Source organism: Sorex fumeus, unplaced genomic scaffold, assembly GCF_029834395.1.
Source record: "Sorex fumeus unplaced genomic scaffold, SorFum_2.1 ptg000024l, whole genome shotgun sequence".
Lineage (NCBI taxonomy): Eukaryota > Metazoa > Chordata > Mammalia > Eulipotyphla > Soricidae > Sorex > Sorex fumeus.
The window spans coordinates 54,423,725-54,449,617 of NW_026606081.1; the positions used below are offsets into that span (position 1 = coordinate 54,423,725).

At 52.0% G+C, this 25,893-nt stretch overlaps 2 protein-coding genes across 6 annotated transcripts in view; one reads left to right on the forward strand and one right to left on the reverse strand.

The window, feature by feature from the left end:
* The window catches only part of DLGAP2 (DLG associated protein 2), a 259,502-nt gene extending 259,325 nt beyond the window's left edge, over window positions 1–177 (reverse strand). For all 5 annotated transcript variants that reach the window (XM_056114028.1, XM_056114026.1, XM_056114030.1 and 2 more), the window contains exon 1: window positions 32–177. The gene's annotated coding sequence lies outside the window, so the exon portion shown is untranslated. The remainder of the gene's footprint in view (window positions 1–31) is intronic.
* A 6,079-nt stretch (window positions 178–6,256) lies between these two features.
* On the forward strand, window positions 6,257–24,182 carry ERICH1 (glutamate rich 1). Its single transcript, XM_056114132.1, has 6 exons — window positions 6,257–6,361; window positions 9,983–10,207; window positions 16,220–16,375; window positions 18,670–19,152; window positions 20,489–20,683; window positions 23,879–24,182. The coding sequence occupies exons 1-6, from the start codon at window positions 6,340–6,342 to the stop codon at window positions 23,956–23,958; spliced, it is 1,161 nt and encodes a 386-aa protein (XP_055970107.1). The 5' UTR covers window positions 6,257–6,339; the 3' UTR covers window positions 23,959–24,182.
* The last annotated feature ends 1,711 nt before the right edge of the window (window positions 24,183–25,893 follow it).

Below are 25,893 nucleotides of genomic sequence, written 5' to 3' on the forward strand. Positions count from 1 at the left end.
CGACTCCCGCCCCGGTCCCCGCGGTGCGCACCTTCCTCAGCGCGGACATCGCGGCCCGAGTTCAGCAGGTGCACGGCCAGAGCCGCGCGCGCCGCGTCCGGCCCGGCGCTCCGTCCCCGCCGCGGCCACCGCGCGCTCCGACCGCGCTCGAGCTCCGCGCACGGTCGGGCCTGGCGGCCGGCGCCTGCGCACTCGGCGCCCGGGGAGGCACCGGCGCACTGGGGGGCGGCCGGCGCGCTCCATCCGGAGAGGGGCCGGTGCCCGCGCGCGGGGGGGCGCTCCGGCCGCCGCCGGCCGACCCCGGCCCGCGCCCGCGCGCGCGGGACCCGCCGGGGCCGCGCCTCCGCCGCGCAGCGGCCGGCAGCCAACTGTTGCGCGGGGTGCGACGGGTCGCGCGGGGACAGCGACGGGCTCCCGGCGGCCAAGGGAAGGTCCCCCCGGGGTCCGCGGCCTCCACCGCGGCGCGCGCGAGCCGCGGCTCCGAGCGCTGAAAAGTTGGGGAGAGAATCTGGCGCGCGCCGCGACACCTGGACCGGCGCAGCCCCGGGGCTGAACGAGGGACCTGCCGCGCCTCGTGAGCTGAGCTCCGGCACGCCGCCGAGGCCTCTGGGCGAGGGTGGCGTGCAGGACCCGTGGGGGCCGCGAGCTCTGCTGAGGGATAGCCCCTTGCACCGCGCCGCGCCTTTCCGGGGAGCCTGGATCCCCGTGGTGGCCGTTGTGATGAGCCCCAGGGCTGGCCGCCGCCCACTTGTGCTTTGGTGTCCTCTGGAGGGCAGGGCAGGAAGCCTGCAGTCACACACTAGAAGGGCCCTTCCGGGGTGGGGTGGCCACGGGGCGTGCTCCGCACATCCCCCGCTGTCCAGATTCTTGCAGCAACGGGCCCAGCCAAGCGACCAAAGGACGGGAGAATGGAGGAAAGGGAGAAACCCCGGGGTGAAAGTGTGAGGGGAATGGATGGCGATGCAAGCAGAGCAAGAGAACTGGGAACGCGTTATTTGGGCTGGGGCAAAGGAATCTTCCTGGGAACTCAAGATCTTCCAATAGACTCCTTACGTCTATGTCTTATATCTTAAGTCGATATCTTGATATCATTGATTACTCGTATTAATCAATAGCGGTTGATTTTCAAAGTCAAGTTCTAACTTCGGAGGAAGAGGGATACAAGATGCGTAGAAATCCGTCCCCAAGCGCACCTTACCTCCCAAATTGTCTCCACTGTCTAAGCTAATGGATTGTGTGCTAGACCTCTAAGGCCTCCATTTAGAGTAGCTTTAAAAACATTCCCTCCATTTTTGCTTCTTTCCACGTGTTCCTGTCCATCCAACTGTTCACACACATTCACTCATGCCACGGCAAAATCAACAGAAGATGGTCTGTCTGACATGTGGTCTCAATCTGTGAGCAAAGATCCAGAGGACGATCCGCCAGTTCCTCGGAGCTTTCTGTCTAGAGAGGGAGTCGTTTTCGAAAACAAGTCACATAGCAATTATAAATTGCATCTGTAACATGGAGGGTGTATTAGGGGGTGTTTTAAAGTGACAAATCCAGCTTGTGCTATAGGGAGGGATCCTTAAAGGGGAACGATTAAGTGATCACAGCCCTTTCTCTAGGTTCCCATCAGATTTGTGGGAGGTGACTTGTGGGGGGTGGGGTTGATTTCAGGAAACCCATGGGAGGAAACAGAAAGCGTGAGATGGGAAGGCAGGAATTTGGTAAAAGTTCTGTGAGCCCCCAAAGCACGCTGCAAAACAGTTCTCAGCCGGGTGTAAAGCTGCATGTGTTTCCAAGTCACCTGACTTCATCCCCAGTGAGCAAAGGTGTCACCTGCACCCACCACAGTTTAGGCCCTACTCTAAAGAAAGCCTTGTGCTGCCCTGCAGGGCTGAGCTGCCTTGCAGCTAAGGACAGGGCACTGCAGGGAAAAACAAAGAGAGCCAGAGTTGCACATCTGCCAGGACCCTGGAGAAGGAACAGGGTTCAGGTGAGACCAGTGAGGGCAGCAGAGCTTATGGTCTGGAGAACTGCATGTTGGATATCCCCGTGCCCCCGAAGGACTTGATGCCTTTTCTTTTTTTTTTCTTTTTTTGCTTTTTGGGTCATACCAGTGATGCACAGGGATTACTCCTGGCTCATGCACTCAGGAATTACTTCTGGTGGTGCCCAAGGGACCATATGGGATGTTGAGAATCGAAACCGCGTCAGCCGCGTGCAAGACAAACGCCCTACCCACTGTGCTATTGCTCCAGCTCCTTGGTGCCTTTTCTTGGTCTTTGAGGGAACTGGGACATTGTGAACAAGGAAGAGAGGAGCAGGAGCATCCTACAGGCCTTTTTGGGACAGTTGTACCCTGTTTGACACTAGAAGTAGGATTTAGAACAGGGAGATAAAATTTCATACAAATTCATGCCATTTCTGGACATAGATGATTTTATCGCTCCCTCCCCAATTCTTCCTTTTATTTCCTATTCTTATCACACCACATCAAGCAGGAATCCCTCTGGGGTGTAGGGAAGGAACCTCTAGAAGAGACCCCTGCCTGTTTTGATGGTGGAGAGATCTCCTGTGAGGGGTCTGTAGATGCTTTTTATCAAGTTGAAGGAGTTCCTTTCCTTGTTTGGTGAGTTTTTATCATAAATGAATGTTAGATTGTCAAATTTTTCATTATCATGTGTCTTCTTTCACTTGTAAATGTGATAGATGATTTCTGAAAGGCAACAAAACATTTACCAGATCATACTGGCTACTTACAAGAGAAGATGGAGGTAGAATGGGAAGGAGGAAACAGTGGTGGAGGTGTTACTGGTAGCACACACACTGATGGGCTATAGGGAAGGGGGGATGGGCTTGCACAATAGCACCTGATTCTGGTCTGCAGCCAGGCTGAAAAGTGCCCCTGGAAAACCAGAGTGTGACTTAGACACTGGGCCCTGTGGACTAGGACACTGCAGACCAGGGCCTTCATCGGAGCAGTTACAGTGGAGGGTGGACCACAGGATGAACATGGACTTTGTCATCAATTCCCCAGAACATGGGTGAGAGAAAATTTATAGGGCTCCTGTAGGAGATTCTCCCTCCCCCCCACACACACACTTTATGTGGAATTTACAGAAAGGAAAGTTCAAATGCATAGAAAAAAAGAGATCAAGTTTCTCTGTGACAGTAGGGGGTGAGGTGCAGGACGAGTAAGGGAAACAAAGTTTGTTCAAAGTGAACAAACTTCCCATTATGAAGCAAAAATCCCTTGGGGGTTATGCTGTGGATATGCTGTAGAATCTGCAGCTAACACTTCTTTGTGGTATATTTGAGTATCACTAAGAGCAATTCTTAAAGAGTTCTCACTACAAGGAGAAAAACTTTTTGTTTGGGAGCTATAGCACAGCGGTAGGGCGTTTGCCTTGCACACAGCCAACATGGCTGACCCGAGTTCGATTCCTCTGCCCCTCTTGGAGAGCCCGGCAAGCTTCCGAGAGTATCTTACCCGCACGGCAGAGCCTGGCAAGCTCCCCCTGACGTATTCGATATGCCAGACACAGTAACAACAAAGTGTCCAGTGGAGACGTTACTGGGCCCGCTCGAGCAAATCGATGAACAATGGGAGGATGGTAACTGTGACCGTCTCAGTGATGAAAGTTAAGTAAATTTATTGTGATCATTTCACTGTAGCACTGCACTGCACTGTCGTTCCGTTGTTCATCGATTTGCTAAAGCAGGCACCAGTAACATCTCCATTGTGAGACTTCTTGTTACTGTTTTTGGCATATCGAATATGCCACGGGTAGCTTGCCAGGCTCTGCGGCACGGGCAGGATACTCTCAGTAGCTTGCCGGGCTCTCCAAGAGGGATGGAGGAATCGTAACCGGGTTGGCCATGTGCAAGGCAAATGCCCAACTCGCTGTGCTATCACTCCAGTCCAAAATGTGTAAATTAAGACATGTTACTTTACTGTACACCTTAGATGCACAGTCTTGTGTTAGTTATAGCACAGTAAAATTGGGAGGTGGGGAGGAAAAAGACATAGTTTTCCAAGAGAATATGGTTTCTGGCACAATTTTATTGTCAGGTACAGAAGTCTGGAGTAGGCTTGAACACAGTGGAACGTCAAAGGTGAGCAGGACCAGTTCAGGAGAGGCTGAACCAAGCACACCTGTCCATCATCAAGTCCTTATGTCTCCTGCAGGGATTTTAATGGATTATTTAGACCAATTACAGAGAGCTCCAGGAGTTGCCTCAGTTCACCAGAGCCTTCTAGGCACTTCCTGTCCCTAGGAGCCTGCATTACATCATACCCTTGGTGACCCTCCACTGACACCATCAGCATCACCCAGAGTTCCATCTGCTGGAGGGGCACTCCTGGCACCCTTCATGCTGTGAGTCTGCAGAAATGCATGACTTGTTTTCATAACCAGTATCAGATCCGTTTCACTGCCCCCAGCAGTGCCCTGGTAACCACAAGTCTATTCCCTGTCTCCATAGCTTGAGCCTGTTCCAGAAGTTGGACTAGACGCCTAGTTGGAATCACAGGACATCTTTCAGATAAAGTTCACTAACTCAGCAATATGTACTTATGGGGCTTCTGGTGTCTTTTTAGGCCTGAGAGCTCAATTCTTCTCAGAGCTAAATACCTTCCCATGAACTAGATGGGCCACAATCTATCCATTCACCAATGGAAGGTCATCTGTTTGCTCCCAGATTTGGGCAAATATTAACGCAGCTGCCGTTAACATCTGCGTGCAAGATTTTACACAGAGATACGTCTGATGCTTTGCGTGGGCTAAATTAGCTTGGAGTGCAGTTTCTGGCTGGTATAGTGAGAACGTGCTCACTTTGCTGAGAAAGCACCACTCTGACTTTCTCATACATGGGAGTGCTGGTGTCACATTCAGTTTGCCTTTCCCTGATGCCGCCTTACGGGCATCCGTTCCCAGAGTGAACAGATGCCATTGGGCTACACTAGCACTCGACAGGGACAAATGAGGACGTTACTGGCGCCCGCTTGAGCAAATCCACGACTAACGGGAAGTTAAGTGATTAAGTGATGCCTCACGGGAGGAGCGTCTTCCCATAACCTTACTGCCATCTGTGATTACGTATTCCTTGGCCTGCGTCTACTGAAGACTTTATTTTTCAGTTGTTCCGTTTGGACTCCTATTTTCAATCTCAAGTTATCAGGTTCCTCAGAACACAAATCTGACATGTCTCTATGGCACTGTGCCCTTCTTTTGGTTGTTCTGTGTCTTTTGGTTACATATGTGTGGACTTTATACATATATGTGATATCAACACGTATCAACCTTATGTGTCAATTAAGTGTTATGCGTTGTATTTGGCACTTTGCTGTTCGTACATACTGTGTCATTACTTATTTTATGTGTGATGTGATGCTGTGTGTATCCTCCGCTTAGAAGCCCGTGCCCAATTTCCCTAGTCCACATTCACGATCTTCAGTTTTCCCCCTAAAACCCGTCCTCTGAATTCCTCATAAGCGTTGCCTCTTCTCTTTCAACAGAACGAGCCAGAAGTCACTGGAATCTATGCCGAGGAGTGCGGGTGTGTGGGTGTGCCCGGTGCTCAGCTCACCGTGGCACGAAGACCCACTTCTCCGCCGGCCTGGAGACCCTCACCGCTCCAGCCTCGCGGGCCTTTCCCCTCTCCAGCTTGAGTGCACTGGTCATTCGAGGCGAGGGTGTCCGTCCCTGACCACCCGGTGACCAGAATGCTGCTTCAGCGTCTCTGCGCAAAGCCCAGCGTCCACTGGGCCCCCACCCAGGACTAGCGTCAAGTCCACCTACCCATGTCAGTAGCACTTAGCCGGAGGGGGAGCAACTCGGCTGTCCGGCGGCGCCCACAGCCTTCCCGCGCTCCCCCTTCTCGGCACCTGGACACCCCGTTGGCCTCTCACAATTCCGTCCCCGAAACGCCACTTCCCGCCTCCCCTTCTGCTCGCCCCTGCGCTTAGCCCAGCGGGGGGCTCCGGACATCCCGGGGGCCGGGGGCCGGTAGCCAGAGCCGGGGCTTCCGGTGGCCTGCGCGGGGGCCGGACACGCCAGAGCAGGGGCCGCCGGCGCCCAGGACGCGCCAGCCCCTCTCCGGCCCGCGCCTACACTCGCGACTGCCCAGCCCGCCCGGCGCCCCGGCGCGCAGCCCCTTCCACCTGAGCATGCGCGGAGGACACAGAGCCACGCCCCTACGGTAAGGCCGCTGATTGGGCGGCTGCCCGCGGGGCCCGGGCTCGGATTGGCTCTCCCTGCTCTGTAGGCGGACCTCTAGGTCGGAACCCGGAAGTGCCGGACGGCCGGGCGGCGGGGGTCGTGGGTCGGAGGTCGCGGGTCGTGGGGCGGCATGGCGGCGCTGCGGCGGAACGGTAGGGCCGGGGGCTGGGGGCGAGGCAGGCTGGGGGTCTCGGCTCCGCTTCCGGCCGAGGCTGCTCTTGGGCTGTTTTCTGTTGGCTGAAGCGTGGGGCGTTCGCGGTCGCGCCTTTCGCGGTCTTGTTTCCGTTACGTGGGCGGTTCTGGTTCGGAAACGCGGGTCCGAGGTCTTAGGTTCGGAACGCTTCTCTCCAAGAGCTCCCGCCCGTGAGCCTGGGGCCTGCTCTTCCTGCCGACGCCCACTTTGTGGATCCCCCGTTAGCCCGTGCTCCCCCGGTGCTCCCCTGGTGCTTCCCGCGTGCTCCCCTCATGCTGCTCTCCGTGCTCCTCTCGTCTCCCCTCGTCTCCCCTCGTCTCCCTGCTGCGTTCCCCGTGTGCTCCCCTTGTGCTTCTCGTCGTGCTCCCCTCCTCCTCTCCGTGTTCCCCTTGTGCTCCCCTCATGCTCCTCTCCGTGCTCCTCTCGTCTCCCCTCGTCTCCCTGCTGCGTTCCCCATGTGCTCCCCTCGTGCTCCTCCCCCTGTGCTTCCCTTGTGCTTCTCGCCGTGCTCCCCTCCTGCTCCTCTCCGTGCTCCCCTCGTCTCCTGGCCGCGTTCCCCTTGTGCTCCCCTCATGCTCCTCTCCGTGCTCCCCACCGTGCTCCCTCCGTGTTCCTCTCCTGCTCCCTGCCGTGCTCCCCCTCGTGCTCCCACACTTGCGTGGGGCCTTCGGCTGCCGAAGCCACGGTGCTTTGTGAGGTTGGTGACAGTGACTCTGAAACCCTTGGTGGAGGGTCAGAAATGAGTGGGCACCACTCTTGGAAAGCTGCTCCCGGGTGTGTGGATTAGTAGAGAAAAAGGCATGCTTTCATCTTCCTTTTATGTACTTTGCTCCGGTGCCCCCCTCCCCCCCCCCACCCCCACGCACGCTCAGACCTCACTGTTGGCTCTGTGCTGGGGGATCACTTCTGGAAGGGCTTCCAGACCATATGTGGTGCCAGGGACTGAGTCGGGGTCCACAAGGCAGGCGCCCCCCTCACTGCACTCTCCAGCCCCTCTCCTTTCCTTGGGTGTTTGGTGCTCACCGAGGGGACTGTGGTGAGCAGGAACTCTGGAGGAAGATAGACTCCCCTGTGTCTCTCACCAGCCTTGTACTCGGTCTTTTCTGCCCCATGGTTTTCGCTTCCAATCTCTCATCCTTGTTCAGAAAGGAATATTGTAGAAGGAAGAGCTCCTATTTCCATTTTCACATCAGAGCCAGTCAGAGTGGGCTGCACACCCAGTTCCTCTGATGTGGACCCTAGGCGAGGCACAGGCAGAGTACTCCCTCCTCCTGTCCTGCTCCCCTTGGTCCTCTCTGAACTCATGGTTTCTGGCCTAATACCTTGGCAAGTCGAAAAAAGAATTCCTTGAAATGCTGCCACTGCCGTTAGCACCTCTGTTCAAAATGGAGCAGCCTCTCCGTCGGCACTCCCCAACTGCCACGTCTAAAATCGACTGACGGCATTGAGGTGAGCTCAGAGTCACACATGTTGTACCAGCAGTTTCTCCTGTCTGGCGTGTGCACAGCCATGCACAAATGCACCGTGACTGCGACCCAGGCTCGTCTGCACACTCCCTGCACATGTGTGGCATGACTTAGACTAGGGCTTGTGGGTGCACATGCACGCACACATGACAGAAACCAGGGCTGTGACTGAGATCAGATCTGTGCCCACACACATGCCCCGTGACACGCCCAGGCACACATGCCCCCGTGATGGAAACCACTTCTGCACATGTCCAGACACGTGAGCACTGGCTGAGACCAGGGCTCATCTGCACACAGCTTCACACTACCACCAAGCTCTGCACCTGACCTCTCTACTTTAGGGGAATGTTGGCAGTTTTTCCTCAGGGCCCAATCCGAGAGGACAGTGTGCTGAACATTTCCTGCTTAGATTCAGTGGGCTGAGCACGTGCTTGGTATGTAGGAAGGTTCAATATCCAAGCACAGCCAGGAATAGCCTGAAAAAGAAATAATTTTCTGTGTGTTTGAGCTGAGTCTTTATATTAAAATAGCAAGTTTAAACCACAGTTTTCTGAACATTGTACCAAGATAACTCAATTCTCCCTGGCAAGGAAACCGGGTCTCTTTGTTTGCTATTTCATTGCATTAATTTCCCATGGAATGTTTTCCTCCATGCTGACCTTATCTTGTTCCTCATTTCCCAGTTCTGTTTTCCTGGTCCATATGGTAATTATATTTGTTTTTCTGCAGGTCATTTTTTCCCCAGTTGGCATTAAACAGACTTCCCTGCTTTTTAAAATTTTTCTTACTGCTTTTTTGACAGACACCCGAGATGCAGGTTAGAACTTGTGATGAGAAGCATGCTCAGAGGGTATGTGAGGAGAGGGGAGGAGGGGAAGAGAGTGGGTCAGTGCTAGGTGGGTAGAGACCTCGGCTCCGACATGGAACAATTGTACTTGTTCGGTGCTATCACTCAGAGCCTGTGGCTGGGAGGTCTTAAATGCCTTCTGGGCCACAGCACCTGCTTTTGGTTTATTTTTTAGCACTTTGGAAACCAGATGAAAAAGAGACAACACAAAACAGAATTTTTCTAGACCTAGATTTGGGATAGGTTAGCATACATATGCACACCAGGTCAAAAGGAGCATCTCAACACAATGAAAGTAATAAAATATATTTTGCTTGCAGAGGAGACGAAAGATGTTGCTTAGAGACTGAGATTGTCTTTCCTAGTGATTCATTCAGCAAGGGTCCCCTGCAGGAACTGTATTTTATAGTGACCACAGGTACCAGGAGCATCTGGACACACATCTCTGGACAGTTGGACAGTTGATAGTGAAGATTGGCGTGTAGGGGTGAGGGTGACAGATGACCAGGCACACCTCTGCGGCCAGCTCTGAGCATGATGTGGGGGCAATGGAGACAGGTACTGCACTGGCAGCAGGCAGACTGGGCTCTCCGGGAAACCCCCCTGGAGTCTGCTTTGGCAGGAACTAAGGCCCATGTCCTTGGAGCTTTGCCCCCACCCAATGCTCCAGGAAACTTCTTGAAATTTGGTGTCCACAGTCTGGGACTCCCTTCAGTGGCTCCACTGTGGTCACCATGGAGTCTGAGACACAAGGTCCTTGTGCTCACCATGGTGTCTGATGGTCTGATCAGGGAGCGGAGCCTTCTGCCAGCATGATTCTGCAAACGTCCTGCTGTGACATAATTCCATCATCCTCCTCATCAAGTTCATGCCATCAGAAACAAGCCTTTGTGATATCGATTGAGTCCTATCAAAACAGGGAGAAATGCTTTTTAAAAGGCACCTGTGAGAGTGCAGCCCTGTCTGTGGGCTGTCCTGCACAGGGCCAAGCTCAGGTTTATGCGGGGACAGTGTCGGGCTCCCCAAGGGGACAGTCCTCGGGAGTGATGAGGACAGTACTGAGGCACTGATGGAGCCCTCTGGGTATATTGATGAGTGCCCTTTGGGGTTCCGGTCTCTGTGGGGCATTGGCTTCCTGTGTTAGTGTGGAGAAATGTTGATTTTATGTGAAGCCGGTGTGTGATAGAAAGAAGACTATCACAAGTCAGTCCTTCTGTTTGTTTGTTTATTTATTTATTTATTTATGTTGACCCATTGCCTCTAGTGTTTGTTGAAAAAGTACTGAAGAGACTTTATGCGAAGTCTTCCTGTGGGCAGGGCAAGAAGGCCCTAAAGACTCCTGCCTCTGTGGAGCCTCCAGAGAAAGCCGCACCTGAGACCGTGGACTGCCAGAGTGTCCCCCCTCAAGCAGACGAGGGTGCTGCAGGTGAGAGAGTGACAGATCCAGGTCTTCTCGCACTTGGAGGATCTCTGGATTGCAGGCAGCCAGGTAAGAGGGTTACAGACCCAGGTCTTCTCACACTTGGAGGGTTCTGATTGTAGGCAGCGCCATGCTCCCATCACCATTCTTCATGCAGAAACATTCTTTTTCACAGCACAGCACTGACTCTTACCGAGATCAGGGCTTCTGGGCCACTCCTGGTGGTGCTTGGCTGGAAGCACAAGGCTGCGGGGGGCCGACAGTACTAGAGGGTTCAGATGATATACGGGTGGAAGTCTTGTGCAGGGAACTGTCTTCCCAGTCCCACAACATAGAGGAGTCTCAGACCATTGGCAGAGGGCACGCCATCCCTCTCCAGCCCTGGCAACCACAAAGCCACTTTCTGAGTCCCCAGTTGCTCCCTTAGGTTCTCTGTGATTTTCTCACAAAGCGTCTGTGTTGAGCTTCATCCAGCTTCATCCAGGTTCCGGGGTCTCAGTGCTTCCTTTCATTGCTGAATGGCCTTCCACATATGCTACCGTGCAGTGTGTCCACCCTTCCTTACCGGGCATCGGGCCTTCTTCCACACAGGTGCACTTAGACCCCACTGCCATGAGTGCCCAGGTCCAATGGTGTATGTGGAACTGCCTCTTCACCGCGCTGCACCCAGCAGTGGAGTGCTGGGTGTCAGGGAACGAGTCTGTCTGATCTCTGAGGCCACACTTGCCTCCCTGCACCCTGTGGCAGGTGCGGCTCTGGTCCCACCACCTCGCGCTGGCCGTCCCAGGGAGCTGGAGCTGTGCTGCCCATCAAAACCAAGACTGTGGTTTTGATGGGCCATCCTGTCCTGTGCATTAACCGTTCATGAATTTTCTTCAAAGAAATAGTTCAACTGTTTGCTTATCTTTAAAATGGAAGTTTGGGAGCTAGAGCGATAGCACAGTGGGTAGAGTGTTTGCCTTGCACGCAGCCAACCCGGGTTCAATTCCCAGCATCCCATGTGGTCCCCCGAGCACTGCCAGGAGTAATTCCTGAGCACATGAGCCAGGAGTAACCCCTGTTGCCAGGTGTGACGCAAAAAAAAAAAAAATGGAAGTTTGTCTTTTTGTTGTTGTAAGAATTGGTTGTTACCCGAATTGCAGATACTTTTCAGAGAACAATTTGTGAATATTATTTCCCATACTATAGGTTGTCTTTTAACTTTCTTAATAGAGTCCCTTAATTTTGATGAGATTGGCTATCTCTGTTATTTTATTATTGTTACCATTATTTGGGGATGGGGTGGGGCCACATTTAAGAAATTGGCAGTTGAGTGTCATAAATTTTATACCCAGGTTTTCTTTTAAAGGTTTTGTGATGTTAGCTCTTCTGTTTGAATTATTGACCTTTCGAGTTGATGTTTGACCCTGTGTGAGACAAGGCAGATTCTTCCCTTTGTGAGGGTGCTCAGTGGTCCTGATGCCACGTGTGGAAGAAGTTCCCTTTCACATTGTGTGGACACAGATGGATGGGCCTCCGGTGCTCCACCATTGATCTGTATGTCTAAAATTAGGCCAGGACCATGCTGAATCAATTGTCCTAGTTTTATAACAGATTTTCAGATCAGGACTTTTGAGTCTGCAGCTTTGTTTTTTTCAATATTGTTTTAATTGTTCAGGGTCCTTTGCAGCTCATCTGTATTTTAGCTTATGAATATCTACCCAAAAAGCAACTGAGACAAAGTACACTAAATCAAAACATCAGGGGGAAATTTTTGCTATCTTGACAATATTTGGTTGCCCAACCTATTAATTTAGGAAATCTTTCCATTTATTTTTGTCATCTTTAATTTTTCAGTGTTTTATGTTTTTAAATTAAAAATTTTGCATTTAAAAAAGTTTAATGTATTTGATTCTTTTGAGAATTAGATATTTGTGTTTTCTTTTTGTTTTGTTTTTTGAGGTGGGGAGCAGATGTTGGGCCATAGGGTTTACTCCTGACTCTATTACTCCTGGTGGGCTCAGGGGATCATTTGGGATACTGAGTATTGAACCAGATAAGCAGTGTGTAAAGCAAGTGCCCCATCTGCTGTAAGATCTCTCCGGCCCCACGTAGTTGTCTTTTCTTTGGGACTTGTATTGTTAATGAATGGAAATACAGATAAATCATTTGTCTTGGATTGCTCTTTGATGTCTTAAAGTAAAATAAAATAAAGGCCCTCCCGTTGATCATCGATTTGCTCGAGCGGGCCCAGTAACGTCTCCATTGGAGACTTTGTTGTTACTGTGTCTGGCATATCCAATACTCTCGGTAGCTTGCCGGGCTCTCCGAGAGGGGCGGAGGAATCGAACTCGGTTCGGCCATGTTGGCTGCGTGCAAGGCAAATGCCCTACCCGCTGTGCTATCGCTCCAGCGATGTCTTAAATATAGAAATACAGATTTTCAGATATAATACAACAATATGGTACAGAACTACATTTTCAGAATATTTATATTGTTTCTGCTATATTAGCTCTACAAGTTTGCTTGTTTTCCTGATGCTGGAATTGAACCAGTCAGGGCTGAAAGCCTGACAGGGTCCTGGGACTCCCATATCCACATTTTCTCCACATGGATACATCATGTCATATGTGCCCACCTGGCTGTTCTGGGGGATATCAGAAGTGTGTGTGTGTGTGTGTGTGTGTGTGTGTGTGTGGTGTGTGTGGGGGGGGGAGGCGTCACTGAATCTTTGCTTCCGTTTTAATGTGACCTGTAAACTACTCATAGGGATTAAAACCTTGTGGGAAGGTTTTTAGGCGTAACCCCATGGATTGCCACATGCTTTGCACACGGGACATCCAGGTCCAGCTCCCAGCACTGCATACAGTTCCCAGAGCACCTCCAGGGGCAGATCCTGAGCCCCGCTCAAAACCAACAGCAGCAAAGCAGGATCTGCACATTCCTGCCCTCTAGGTGCTCTGGGTGGCGCAGGGGCTGAGCTGTCAGGAGCAGCACCAGCAGGTGCAGAAGAGGGAGGGGACGATGGAAATGCCTGCAGGGTTGCAGCTGACAGTCTGAGCCATCCCTGACACCCTCCAAGGGGAGGACAGAGCTGACCCTGTGAGGGAGTAGAGTTCCCATCCCCTGGCATCCTGCCCCGGGACCATCCTGTCAACTGAGATTGCAGGTGTCCAGTGTGGATGTCCAGTCCCCGAAGGCTGGAAGTACTGGAGCATTTGGTTGCAGTATAGGCAGATTTAACTATCTCAGGGAAGCTTCCGGAGCTCATTTCTGTGGCGGCTTGTGAGGGGCTGTGAGGTGCTGTGCTCAGTCCCTTGGCACTTCCTCTCACGTTTCCTTCCTTCTGGGGGCCTGGGCGGCCTGCTTCAGTGCTCAGGCCCTTGGTACAGGGATTGGCCTTGGGGCCTGCGCTGCAGCCCTGGCAGCATCCCCCTGGTCCCTTCCCTGACATTTCTGAGGTTGGCTCTGGGGGTGGTTCTTTTTATAAGATGCCAGATTGGAAAACTGAGAAGTGGTTTTGTTCAATTGGTTGGATCACTGCTGCAACCGTCACCAGGATAGAGAAGGAAGCCGGCACCCAGGAGCGGCCGAGGGTGGTCCCGGGGCCAGGCAGGGCGAACGGCTGCTCCTTTGCCCCCTAGGCCCACTGCCTGAGTCCAGGGCATGTTTGCACAGAGTCCTGACATGTCGCAGGCGCCGGTGGCAGGGATGTGGAGGACATGGCCTGTTTTGACCCTTCCAGGTTTGAGGACCTGGCACAGACAAGTTCAGTACAGAGTAGGGGGCCCTGGAAAAGGACTGAGAGGGTGGAAGAAGCACCCCTGAGTGAGTCTTAGTGGAGGGAGCACCTCTGAGTGAGTCGGGGCAGAGGGAGCACCTCTGAGTGAGGGTGGAAGGAAGTACGCCTGAATAAGTTAGTGGGTGGAGGGAGCACCCCTGAATAAGTCAGAGGGTGGAGGGAGTACCCCTGAGTGAGTCAGGATGGAGCACCTGTAAGCCTACAAGCTCAAGCAGGCCAGCATCTGCCTCCAGTGGCTTGGTGAGGTGCTGGGCTGCTGGTTGCAGATCTGGGAGGGGACGTCGTCTTCCTGGGAGGACAGTGGGTTCTGCCCACGGCCCAGTTAAGGAAGAGGCACACTGCCGCCCACATGCCTCCCTTCCAGCCCAAACTGTGGACTGGCCTGTGCATGCTGCTGGGCCCTCTGTCAGCACAGCCCACCTCGGGAGGTCAGTGGGGACCCGGGGACACTGCATCCAGCCTGCAGCTCTGGAACTCCGCCTGCTCGACTGCACCCCGGGCTGTGGTCGTTGCAGTGGTCTGTGTCCTCCAGCACTGAGGTGGGCAGCTGGGCCTGGAGCAAGTTGCGGCAGCACACAGGTCTCTGCAGCCTGGGCGAGATCCTCCTGGGGCTGGAACTCCTGCAGGGAGAGCTGTGGGAAGCCTTTCCCCAAGTCCCCAGACATTCATCCACCCTGGAGCAGCGGGACGACAAGGCCTGCTGGGATGGGGAACAGTGCCAGGGAGTCAGGGCAGCAGTGACATGGTCTCTCTGCAGCCCTCGTCCTGCTCCAGGAAGTGAGAGGCATAGGCATCACTGGTGGTGGGGCCCAGTGTGAGGGGCACAGCCATCACCCATGAAGGACAGTGTGAGGGGTGCAGGCATCGTCTGGGGGAGGCCCAGTGTAAGGAGCACGGGCACCGTTCTTGGGGGCCAGCCGCACCAGTGTCCTACTCTGCAGCCACACACAGCTGCTCGCACAGTAGCTGCAGCTGCCAAGGGAAGGGGAAGGGGAAGGGAAACCTCAGATGAACATAGTCAGAGCCTAGGAAGGAAGCAGCCGTTTCCACAGAAAATGATGCTGTCTGTGGTAAGTGGACTCGCGGTGCTGGACAGGGGAGCAGCACAGTGCATGTTAGCCTGTTCCTCGTGTCCCAGCCTCGTCAGCCCCAGGCCCACTGCAGAAGGGCAAACCTGCGAGTCTTGGGAAGGGTGCGAGCGAAGACACACTTTGATGCCACACCCCCACCCTGGCTTCTGCATCAGCCCTTCCTGGTCGTGTCCTGTGCAGGCGATGTCGCGGCCTCGCCTCAGTTCAGTCATGCTGGAGAGCCTCAGAGATGTCTCTGCATCTGTGTAGGGTCGCACATGCCCGTCCCTCCAGGAGGTGCTCCACGTGTCCCCGGGGCTAGCACCCAGCTGTGTGACTGGGAGCATCAAGCAGCCATGTGGAGTGTTCACTACCGAACTCAGCAAGAGGAAGAAAAGGCAGGGAAAGGAACAGTCTGTCGTCAGGATGTTCCCTGGGGTGACAAAAGAGATGATGGTCTCAGGGCAGCTGGGGTTCAATATACCCACGGGTCCACAGAGTTGGGGAGCAGGAGGCCAGAACTGAGCACAGCCTGGGTGTGTGACAAAAAAGCAACCCACTTGTAATGCCAAACAGTGACTCCCCAGCAGAGAGTCTGGGAGTCCAAGCAGGAGCGTATGATGAATTCAGGTGAGATGAAGAGGCCAGAGTGACAGTGTTCCTCAGAGCAGCACCAGAGGCCCCAGATAAGTGACCTGACAAGTCCGTGGGGTATTAGCCAGCGGTCAGAAAGGAGTGTGGGTCTAGATCTGTGCCAGTGTAACAGTGCCAAGAGCACACCCAAGTGGAATGCCTGCACGGGCTGTGCCCCTCTGCCCCCAGAACACCGGGCAGCCTGAGAGCCGAGTTGCCGGTGCCATGAGGGGCATGGCACCCAAAGTCCTCGAGCTTCTGCCTCCTGAGTTCCATGCTTTATGTCATGTTGTAACTCCCACAAGTTTTCCATAAAAAGTAACGGCGTGTATTTGGATCATCAGAAATCAATGCATCCTTTTGGCCGGATGTGTATGTAGCTGATGCAGTCTTCTAGGGAAAAACTTGGCTTCTTGAAATCAGTATTTATTATACAGGGGAGGTTTGGTTTGGCTTTTGTTATTTGACGTGTTTTTGTTGTTGTTTCTAGCTGATTCCTTGCCTTCAGTCAGTTTGATGGGAGGGTTGAAGGTGCGTGATGTCAGATTTCATCCCGAGGGACTGACCACGCCTCCTGTGCTTTGTGTCCCTCTGCAGGTGGCAGCACCGCAGCCCTGGCTCCTGGAAGGCGCCTGTACACAGTGAGCCTGCCCCCTGATGGCCTCCTCCCGGTGTGGCCGGAGCTGCCCTGTGACGCGGGCTCCCCGAGCTCCTCCAGCAGTGAGGCCGAGGCCGAAGCTGAAGCCGCAGCAGGTAAGTGGTCCTGGTGGCTGCTGGGAGGGAACATTGCTGATGGGCAGTCCCGGGTACCGTGGGCGCCACAGCCTGGATGCGAGCGAGTAACTCACGTGCTTGAGAACAGCCGGGTCTGAGACGTGATGGGATCCACGGCCGTGTGCACTGGGAACCCAGAGGAGCCAGGCCAGTGGCTACAGTACGTTTTTTTTCCCGCAGAACTTTTTTTTTTTTCTGTATCTTCCAATATTTTTCAAAATTCCTGCCATTCTTGTGTTGATTTTGTGATCGTGGCAATAATCTGCTTTGCGTTTATTGTGATCTTCACTTTTGATGCCGGCTGGCTGTAGGAATGAAGGTGAGCAGAGGGCCTAGGCATAGCATTCACCAGGAAAAACATTCTTGTTCCCCTTAAATTCATTGTTTCAAAACTTCTCTCAGAAGAACTCCAGTTATCAGGAAATATATTCTCTAAATGCTTTTAGTAGTATTAACTAGGAAACTGTTATACAATGAGCCTGAGTTAATTCCAGTATCAAAAAAAAAATAACATTTTTCTAGGACATTGATTGGATTGATTTTCTCCTTAAAGAGTTGGAAAGCCTAAACTCACAAATGGGAGAAGGGAGGGATGACATTCGTCTTTGAAGCCTGTTGACTTCTTGGGATATAACTTTAGATAAATAGTTTAATTGGAAATTTTAGTAACATTCTTGTGAGCAGTGATCTTGGTGAAGAAATTTCATTGTGCACTTAATAGCCACAGAACTCATGTTCCTCCCAAGCTGGCCATGTGGTGGAGGTGTAGCATTCAGGTGGAAGGGGGAGGAGATAATTGTAGGAAAAAGCCAGAGAAGTGGCCCGTGTTGCAAACCACATCCTGTAGCATGGGACCTTCTCTAAGATGTAGCGCCTGCAGCATCAGAACCAGAACACAAGCTCCTTCCTGCCCACCTAAGCACACTGCTCTCCGTCTCTGTCACCAGGCTCCTGCCCCCCCCCCACCCCTCAGGTGAGCCCTAACCTTTTAAGGTTAGGTCCCCCTGCAGTCTACACTGTCCTCTCTCCTTCAGGATAAGCAGATCAGGAAAGTGCTGCTGGTGGTCTGGTTTCTTATTATGCTTCAGACATTTGGTGTCTGACAGGAAAATGAATTTTAGCATGTTTTCCTTTCCCTCTTGGCTCTCCAGCTGAGCTGAGACCTCTGCCCTGCACATTCCTTTCAGTGTGGTATCTGTGTAGAAAAATGCTACAAAAGTGTTCATTAGGTGTGGAAACACCATTTTCTGAAGTCCACTGAAGCAAGCACTGTTGAAGCTGAGGCCACGTGCGCATGCCACGTCTCCTCAGCAGAGCTAGGGCCAGTGGGCTCCATGTCCATGTGGGAGTGGAAGCTCCATGCACACGTGCTGTGGCTCTGTGTCCACGTGGGAGTGGGAGCTCCATGCACATGTGCCGTGGCTCTGTGTCCACGTGGGAGTGGGAGCTCCATGAACATGTGCCATGGCTCCGTGTCCACGTGAGAGTGGGAGCTCCATGCACACATGCTCTGGCTTTGTGTCCATGTTGGGAGTAGGAGTTCCATGGACACATGCCGTGTCTGTGTCCACATGGGAGCGGGAGCTCCATGTACAAGTGCCATGGCTTTGTGGCCACGTTAGAAGCGGGAGTTCCATGTACGCATGCTGTGGCTTCGTGTCCACATTGGGAGTGGGAGCTCCATGCATACATGCCGTGGCTCCGTGTCCAAGTTGGAAATGGGAGCTCCATGCACAGCACTCAGTGGCTGTGTCTGTGTGGGTATGTGGTACAGCAGAGACCTGGTGGGTAGAGGCAGGGCCTACCAGCCTGTCCCTTCTGGTTCATGAACCATGACCAGTTCATTCACTTGTAGCCACTTAGCTCTCATTTTCCATCATCTGTTGCTGATGCTCATGGGCTTAGCCTCATTTATTTTTCTCAAAACGTAACTCTTTAGAAAATACTATAGTAAGATTTTTTTTTTAGCAGCAAAATAATTTTTCCCCTTAATCATAGCAAGGGAATTTTTTGGTAGTGTAAGAATTCTCCCAGCCTTGAGAGCTCTCATGTATGGGGACAGACAAGTGAATGTGTTACATTCCTTCTTGACTTTGTGAAACAAACACGTTGTGCCAGTTAAATCAAGTCCCAGGATCCTGGTGGCATAATAAGTTAAGGTAAATATTTTAAATTCCTTTTCCAATAAGACTGTAATATCCTAGGGGAAATAGCAAAGTGGCTTTATTATTCCATTACATAGAATAGTGTTGTATTTGATTTTTGTTTTATAGATCAGGAGCTTCATGATCAACCAAAGAGAAGAAGAATTAGAAAGCGTAAGTCAAAGAAAACACAAGAAAACCTCAGTGACATTCCTGCAGAAAAAGCTGAATTGGAGAAGCAGCGAGGTCTTTCTTGGAAAACACTGCAGCCATGCCACACAGAGGGTCCCACCCTGAGCAGAAACAAGAAAAGGAAACTGAAAAAGAAACAGCAAATTAAAAGGAAGAAAGCTGCAGGCTTACTCAGAAAGACTTGTGCTATGAACTTCCTGTACCAGCCTGAAGAGGGAAGCAGTGAGCCGGGGAATGAGGATGAAGAGGCTAAGCCAGACCTGCCGCCGGAAGTGGGCCCCAAGGCCCAGGAGCCCGGGGTGGACCTGGAGCCAGAAGTAGGCACTGAAGCCCCTGAGGAAGGAGTCAGCAGGACTGATAAAAAGGTAGACGACATCCTAACATTCTTGAAGTCAACACAAGAACTTTACTTTTATGATGGTATGTTTTTTTCCTGGTTCCCCCCCCCCCCCCCCATAATGGTATCCACTTCTTTGGAAAAGTAAGAAAATACAGCAAAATAGTTACATGTTCAAAATATAAATGTTTGGGGGCTAGAGACATAGCACGACGGGTGAGGTGCTTGCCTGGCACACGCCTGACCCAGGTGTGATTCCCACATATGGTCCCCTTGAGTACTCCAGGAGTGAGCCCTGAGCACCACTGGCTATAGCTCAGAGATAAAAAAAAAACAAGTTTAAATATAAATATGACTATGGTAATATTCGGTATCAAAAAATAAATAAATCATGCTGAAGGCAGCATTAGGGCATTTAAACTCCTTCCCCAGAAGTCAGAGAGGGTCCCTGGAGCCGCCCAGCCTGCCCCTCAGCGCAGCTCTGGGATGTGGAACCTACACGTCCTCAGCCCAGCATCCCGCTCAAACTGGGATGAGTTCATGTTGCCTCAGTGAAGAGAGCGGTGAAAGCAGAGCAGTCACTCTCCTGTGGGGCTGCTTGGTTTTTACTCTTCTCTGAAGAGTAACTTGTGATTTAAGATTTCTCAGAAGTTATCTTGGAGTGACTGCATTTTTGCAGGAGCTGAGAAAGGAAAGGAGATTTGTTCTCAGGGTGATGATTGCTTCCTTGTGTTGAGTTTTACATAAACTGAGCTGAGGATGAGGAAGAAGCAGGGTAATGTATGTGACCCCCCACCCTCACCCCGCAAACCAGAACCAGGCAAACGCCTGTCTTGATGGCTTTCCTAGTGGGTGTAGAGTAGATTCCAGCCAACATTCAGCTTTTCCTATGAACTAGATTGAGAAATGGGGACTGTGAATTAATGGGGGAAATGAGGAGCAGATTGAACAATGATGGCCTGAAAGCACCATTAATAAACTGGTTAACACCTGGAGATGGCTGCCCTTCCCTCATCATGTCCAGGTGATGGGAAGGCTTGGCCAAGCCAAACTCTGAAGCAGTGTTCCTCACATGTCAGTTCCTGTCACAGAGCCAACTAGAAAACCAGACCCCAGGCAGCAGAGTCCCTCCTGCGTGGAGCAAGGGCAGATAACGGCCACCCTCCATCTGACTAACCATCCCTCTGTCTGCCTAGCAGAGAGGCAGGACACCCGCTCTAGAGGAGAGTGCCATTGGCCAGATGTTCCATATTGTCCATTTCCACAGGGTAGGGCATGGCAGTCAGGACTGGGAGGTGAAGGGAGGCCTCCAAGTGTGAGTTGTGTCTGGGCACCTGTGTGAGTGTCACCCAAGTGTCCAAGAGGGCGGTGGCATCAGTGTGAAGTGTGACATCTCCCTGAATGGCATTCTCTGTTCAGGTGCAACCGGGGATCCGGAGTTGTCTGTTTCAATGGAATCAGCTGAGCAACTTCTCACGCACCTTGAAACCCACGGCCTGCCCTGCTCGGACGTCCTCATTCTGGATCACATGAAAACACTGTTATTTTTGGAAGACACTCCAAGATTAAAGCATGCCCTGGAAGTGTTCCCAGAGCACTGCCTAATGCCTCCAGGTATGTCCTTCCCAGGTGCTCCCGGTGCTACACACAAAGCTGTTGGCTGGTTCCTCAGGAGCCCAGAAGACGTGCCGCTTGCTGCGTGGCTGTGGGTGGCACTTCCCTGTGTGCAAGAGGGCGAGGACATCACATGCGGTGTTTGCAAATGCGCAGTCTTCAGACATGTATACACTGCCACCAGGCTGGAGCCCTCCCTCCTGAGCTTGTGCGAATGCAAGGAAACCGCTTTTGTTCTCCTTGGCCAAGTGTTGGCAAGTTGACAAGCTCTGTTCTCCACAGCGGGTGAGCTTTGTAGAAGCCCTGCTCTCTGGAGGGGTAGATTCACAGTTGGTTCTTCACTTCCTTGGGCACCTTTAGAGGGTGCCATTCTGTGCACCCTGTAGCTTTCCTGTCAGCCTGAAGGGGGCAGTGCTGGGAATGTCATCCCACAGTGATTTTTCAACCCTTAAGTACAGAAAGCAGAGTGTTTGGGAGAGCTGTGGCAGCCGCAAACTTGAGCACACGACCCCATGTCTGACCTAGAACAGCGACCTACTTATTTTCTGTCAGATGAGCGAGCAGAAGCAGTTCTTGGGTCACACTGAGGAAATGGCCCGCAAGGGCCATGCAGGCTCTCCTCCCAGTAGCCTCTGCATGAAGCTGAAGAGTCAGACCGATGGGTGAGAAAGTGAACAAGGTTGGAAGTTACTTACCAGTTCAGCCATCTGAACACACACATAATGGGGCCACAAGTGACTCCATCATACTGGAGACCTTTGTGGTTGGGGTGCCAGGAGCAGCTGCCTCACTGCCCGTCTCTGCTTCCACAGCCTCACGCCCGGTGCGTGGTTCCAGAGTTCCAGTCAGGCTGCAGGTAGAGAACCTGTCGCTGGAGCTCCCCTCCCCAGAGAGGCACCGGGGCGTCCCTGGACTCTCTCTGCCGTGGGACCTACAGCCAGGGCAGACCCTGCCCTGCAGATGCTCGGCACTCACCAAGCCTCAGCCTCTGCCAACCTGTGTTGCTAGTTGTGTATTTTTGTGGGTTCTCAAGCTACTTTTTTTTCTTTTTATATTTTCACGAGAGCTTTATCTCAGATTGCAGAATTTCAGTTGTATTACGTTAAATTCACTATCACTATCACCCCGTTGTTCATCGATTTGCTCGAGTCGGGCACCAGTAACATCTCCATTCGTCCCTGTCACGTGCTAGTGTAGCCCAATGGCATACTGGCGGCTCTTTCAGGGTCAGGGGAATGAGGACCATTGTTGTTACTGTTTTTGGCATATCGAGTATGCCACAGGTAGCTTGCCAGGCTCTGCCGTGCGGGTGGGATACTCTCGGTAGCTTGCCGGGCTCTCCGAGAGGGATGAAGGCTTTTGGAGCAGCCTCTAATCACCTTTACAGGTGTTCCCAGTTACGTATATATGTGGGCAAGATACTCTCAGTAGCCTGCTGGGTTCTCTGAGAGTGAGAACTAGAAAATAAGAGGTCACGCGGCCGCAAATGTGGCCGTGTGCTTCCAGTAGCTTGGTTTTATAGTCTCTGGATCCTGGCCGTTAATGGGGTTACACGGCAGTTGGTGTGTAACTACGGGAAGATGGGGGATTAAATTTAATTAATTTAATTAAGTTAAATTAATATGAAGTTATTTGAGAGATGAAAATAAGTCATTTAAAATTCTGGCCCCAGCACCCAGGTCCCTCTAACTTCCCAGAGAGTGGAGTAGCCCCTGAGCACTGCAGGTGTTGGCCCTAAAAACACAGAAACAGGCAACTATTCAAGTGTTGATGTTTGTGCCTTCACAGGTTCTGCTTCCAGAGCCTCCCGAGCTGGGCCTGGGCAGAAGGCTTCCCTCGGGCTTAGAGCTGTAGCCCGGCCTCTGTGCAGGTGCCTTCTTTGGAAATGTCTTTGAAGCTGTTCTCGGTAGAGTGTGTGTGTTGGAGATGCCTCTGGGGTTCTGAAGGCAGGCTGTTATGTAAAATCGCATTTTATGACTGAGGAGCTTTGTTTCCAATATTGCTCATGTCTGATGCAGCCCAGCTATTAGCATTTGAAATGTTTTTCATAAAACTGTGTCTCTCCCTTGGTTGAAGGCTCTGTCTTGTCACTATGGGTCAGTGTGAGAACATCCACGTTCTGAGTAGAAACAGGTGATTTTCATCTGGATGAGTCCTGCCACTCTGCCTCAGCCTGATTTTTGATCATTTCTAGATGTTTCCTTGGACTCGGATACAGACCCATTTTCTCACCTTTGGTGCTTGTGAATTCAGAGTCAGGACAAGGCTAATTGAGCAGCACCCATGGGCCTCAGCTGACTTGCCGCCTTAGGTTACAGCTGCCCCCTGTTGGCTTCATCAGGAAAACCTAGTGGCGCTGGTGTGGGGACTTCTGCCCCCCCACCCCCTCGCAACCCCCTGCGTGCTATTGGCAGGCGCTGGTGCTCCCTCACAGAAAGACGTGCCCAGGCAGAGGCCCCTCGGGCGGCCTCTTGGCCTGGGGCAGCTGGGGGTGGTCTCTGGGCCTTGGGACACCTGGAGGTGTGTGCCTAGCCTGCAGCAGACCAAGCGGGAGCTGTGAGGTGGCCCTGGGACCTTTTGTTTGGGGTGTTATCGGGAGTGATCCTGAGCCACATCCCTGCAGCCTCCTCCTCCCCCATGGATCCTATCCCAGCTGCCTTTGCCCTGAGAGCAGTGTTGGACCCAACACTGTTGGACCTTCCCCAGCACAAGCCCAGGTTGGAGTTGCTGCCCTGGGCCCAGGTGAGGGAGACCCCTGCTCCCCCCAGCGCAGCAGATAGGTAAGAGCAGAGCCCAGGGCTGCACCCGGAGCAGTGTGAACGTTCTGGAAAGCCTTCTGGAAAGCCGAGTGCTCTGTGGTCTCCTTCCACAGTCTCGCTGAGAATTCCACCTGAGCGCGCGTCACTCTGACTCCCATCTCCTTCCCTGGTGGCGTCTGATTTCCTTTCTTAAAGTCTGAATTAGCGGTACTCTATTTGAACTGGTAGGGTCCATACTGAGTAACTACAGCTTCAGAACGGATTCATTTCCCCTATTTGTTATGTGACATACAACTGACAAGCTGGCTTACTACCACCAACTTAATTTGTATACAGAGTTGCATTTTATTAGATTATTTTAGGACTTGTTGTCCATTGGCTGGTGCATGTGAAGTAATAAGGCATACTTTTTGTTGAATTTCTTTTTGCTTTCTAGATCATGCCAGAGTCATCTCAGCTTTCTTTTCTTACTGGATTACACATATCCTTCCTGAAAAACAAACAAGCAGTGAATAACAGCAGAACATCTACTGAAGAAGAGCTAATATCTGACAAGAGAAACAGAGAACACAGACATGAGGGCTGCAGTTTCTGCTGCATTTGACTCTTAGTGGCTGGCAGCTCCAAGTGGCCCCAAGCTGTAGTTCCTCCCTCACTTGGCCTGAGGCCGCATGTAAAAGGCTGGAGATTTTGCAGCGAGCAGTGAGAGGCCCTTTCCTTCCCCTTCCATTATTTTTTGTTCATCCTTGTGCTGCTCTGGCTACCTCCTGTGAGCTATGCGGCCCTGGCCCTTGAGGCAGCTCAAATTCTCCGAGCCCAGAACAGTGTCTGGGAATCAAGGTGCTGGGCTGCGTATACTGAGTGAGCATGCTTATTCAGCCCTAGAAAGTGAAGTGACTTTGGAACCTTGGGTGGATCTGAATGTCCCTGAGGGTGGAGAATCCTGGCAGAGTTCCCAGAAGCCACGAGCCACGTGTAGTGGCCAGTGTTCTGCCTGCAAGGTTAGGGAGGCAAGGACTAAAGACTCAGGCCCCTTCAAAAGAAGACACAAGGACCGAGTCCGAAGGCAGAAGGATGGATCCCTGAAGAGACGGGATCAGAGACACCGGCGTGGTCAGGAACACGGAGGCATGCACACCCCAACACAGACACCCATACACACCGTCTGCACATGTGTGCCTTCAGCAAGCAGAGGCGCCTTCCACACCGGCTCCATATCTGGGCCACAGCAATGGGGTGTTTTCTTCTCTCCTTCCCGGTGAGCACTGTGCTTCCAGAGAATCCCAGGGACGAGGTGGTTTCCTCTCAGCAGGCAGGGAGCACCTCACTTCGTTCTGTCTAGGCGTCAGTTCCAGTCAGGAGCTGACCAGTTGGCGTGCGTCTCAGAGAGATGCCCCCTCCTCACTGTCCCCTTCTGAACTCATGGCCTTCTTCCGCCAGAGCAGAGCAAGCTGCTGCTGCTGTGCCTGTTGACCGTTGCCATTTTCCCTGTTCACTCTCAGCACCTGGCACCTGAACTCTCTGGGAGGTATACCATGAAGAGGACAAAATCCCCTTTTCCCTGCTCTCCACTGACAATTTGAGCTGAACCAATGCCTGAGTTTGAAATTCAAAATTTAAAATTCACACTGATTGCATCATCTCCTTTAACCTAATGAAAATAGCAGTTTTGTTCTAAACCTTGTCATTGAAAAGAATATGTGACAAAATTATATATATAATATTTTTCTAAAACCAGTGGGTTGAGTGGGGCCAGAAACTCAAGTTATAGAGTGCGTGAGTAAATTCTTCTATTTGGCCAAAATTATGTTGCTCCATCTTTTAAATATGTTTTTTAATGGACCTAGAGGCGGGATTCTACATCTTTTTCCAAATCTTGCTTTCCCACTGTCTCCTGGGAAAACACATTCCAATGTTTTAATTTGAGATCTTTTCATCACGAATAAGCACATTTAGTCTTTTTGCAGTTTCATCCACCTCTTTACCAAGTAAGATCAGTGTTGCAACAGATAAGTGAGGGGCCCTGGTAACAAGCTTTGGGGAAATGAAAGAGCTTAAGAAGAGGGGCTAGAACAATAGTACAGCAGGTAGGGTGCTGTACGATTATTGCTCAGCAATAGTACAGACTGACCCAGATTTGATCCCCAGCACCACATATGGTCCCTGAGCACAGTGCCAGGAATAAGTCCTGAGCGTTGCTGGGGGTAGCCCCCAATAACTTTAAAAAATCCCCTATCCCTGAAGCAGCCCACAGGCATGAAAAAACAGATCCTTTTGAGATGCAAATCATAATCTCTTTGGTCAGGGGAAAGATAGACCCCTCAGGAAAGGAGAAGCTCCAGAACCCTCTGCAGGTCATGCAAAGAATGTGAAAGGACCATCAAGTGTCCAAGGCTTTCACTGTGACAATGTCCAGATTAACCTTTAGAGAACTTCAGGCCAAGATGATAT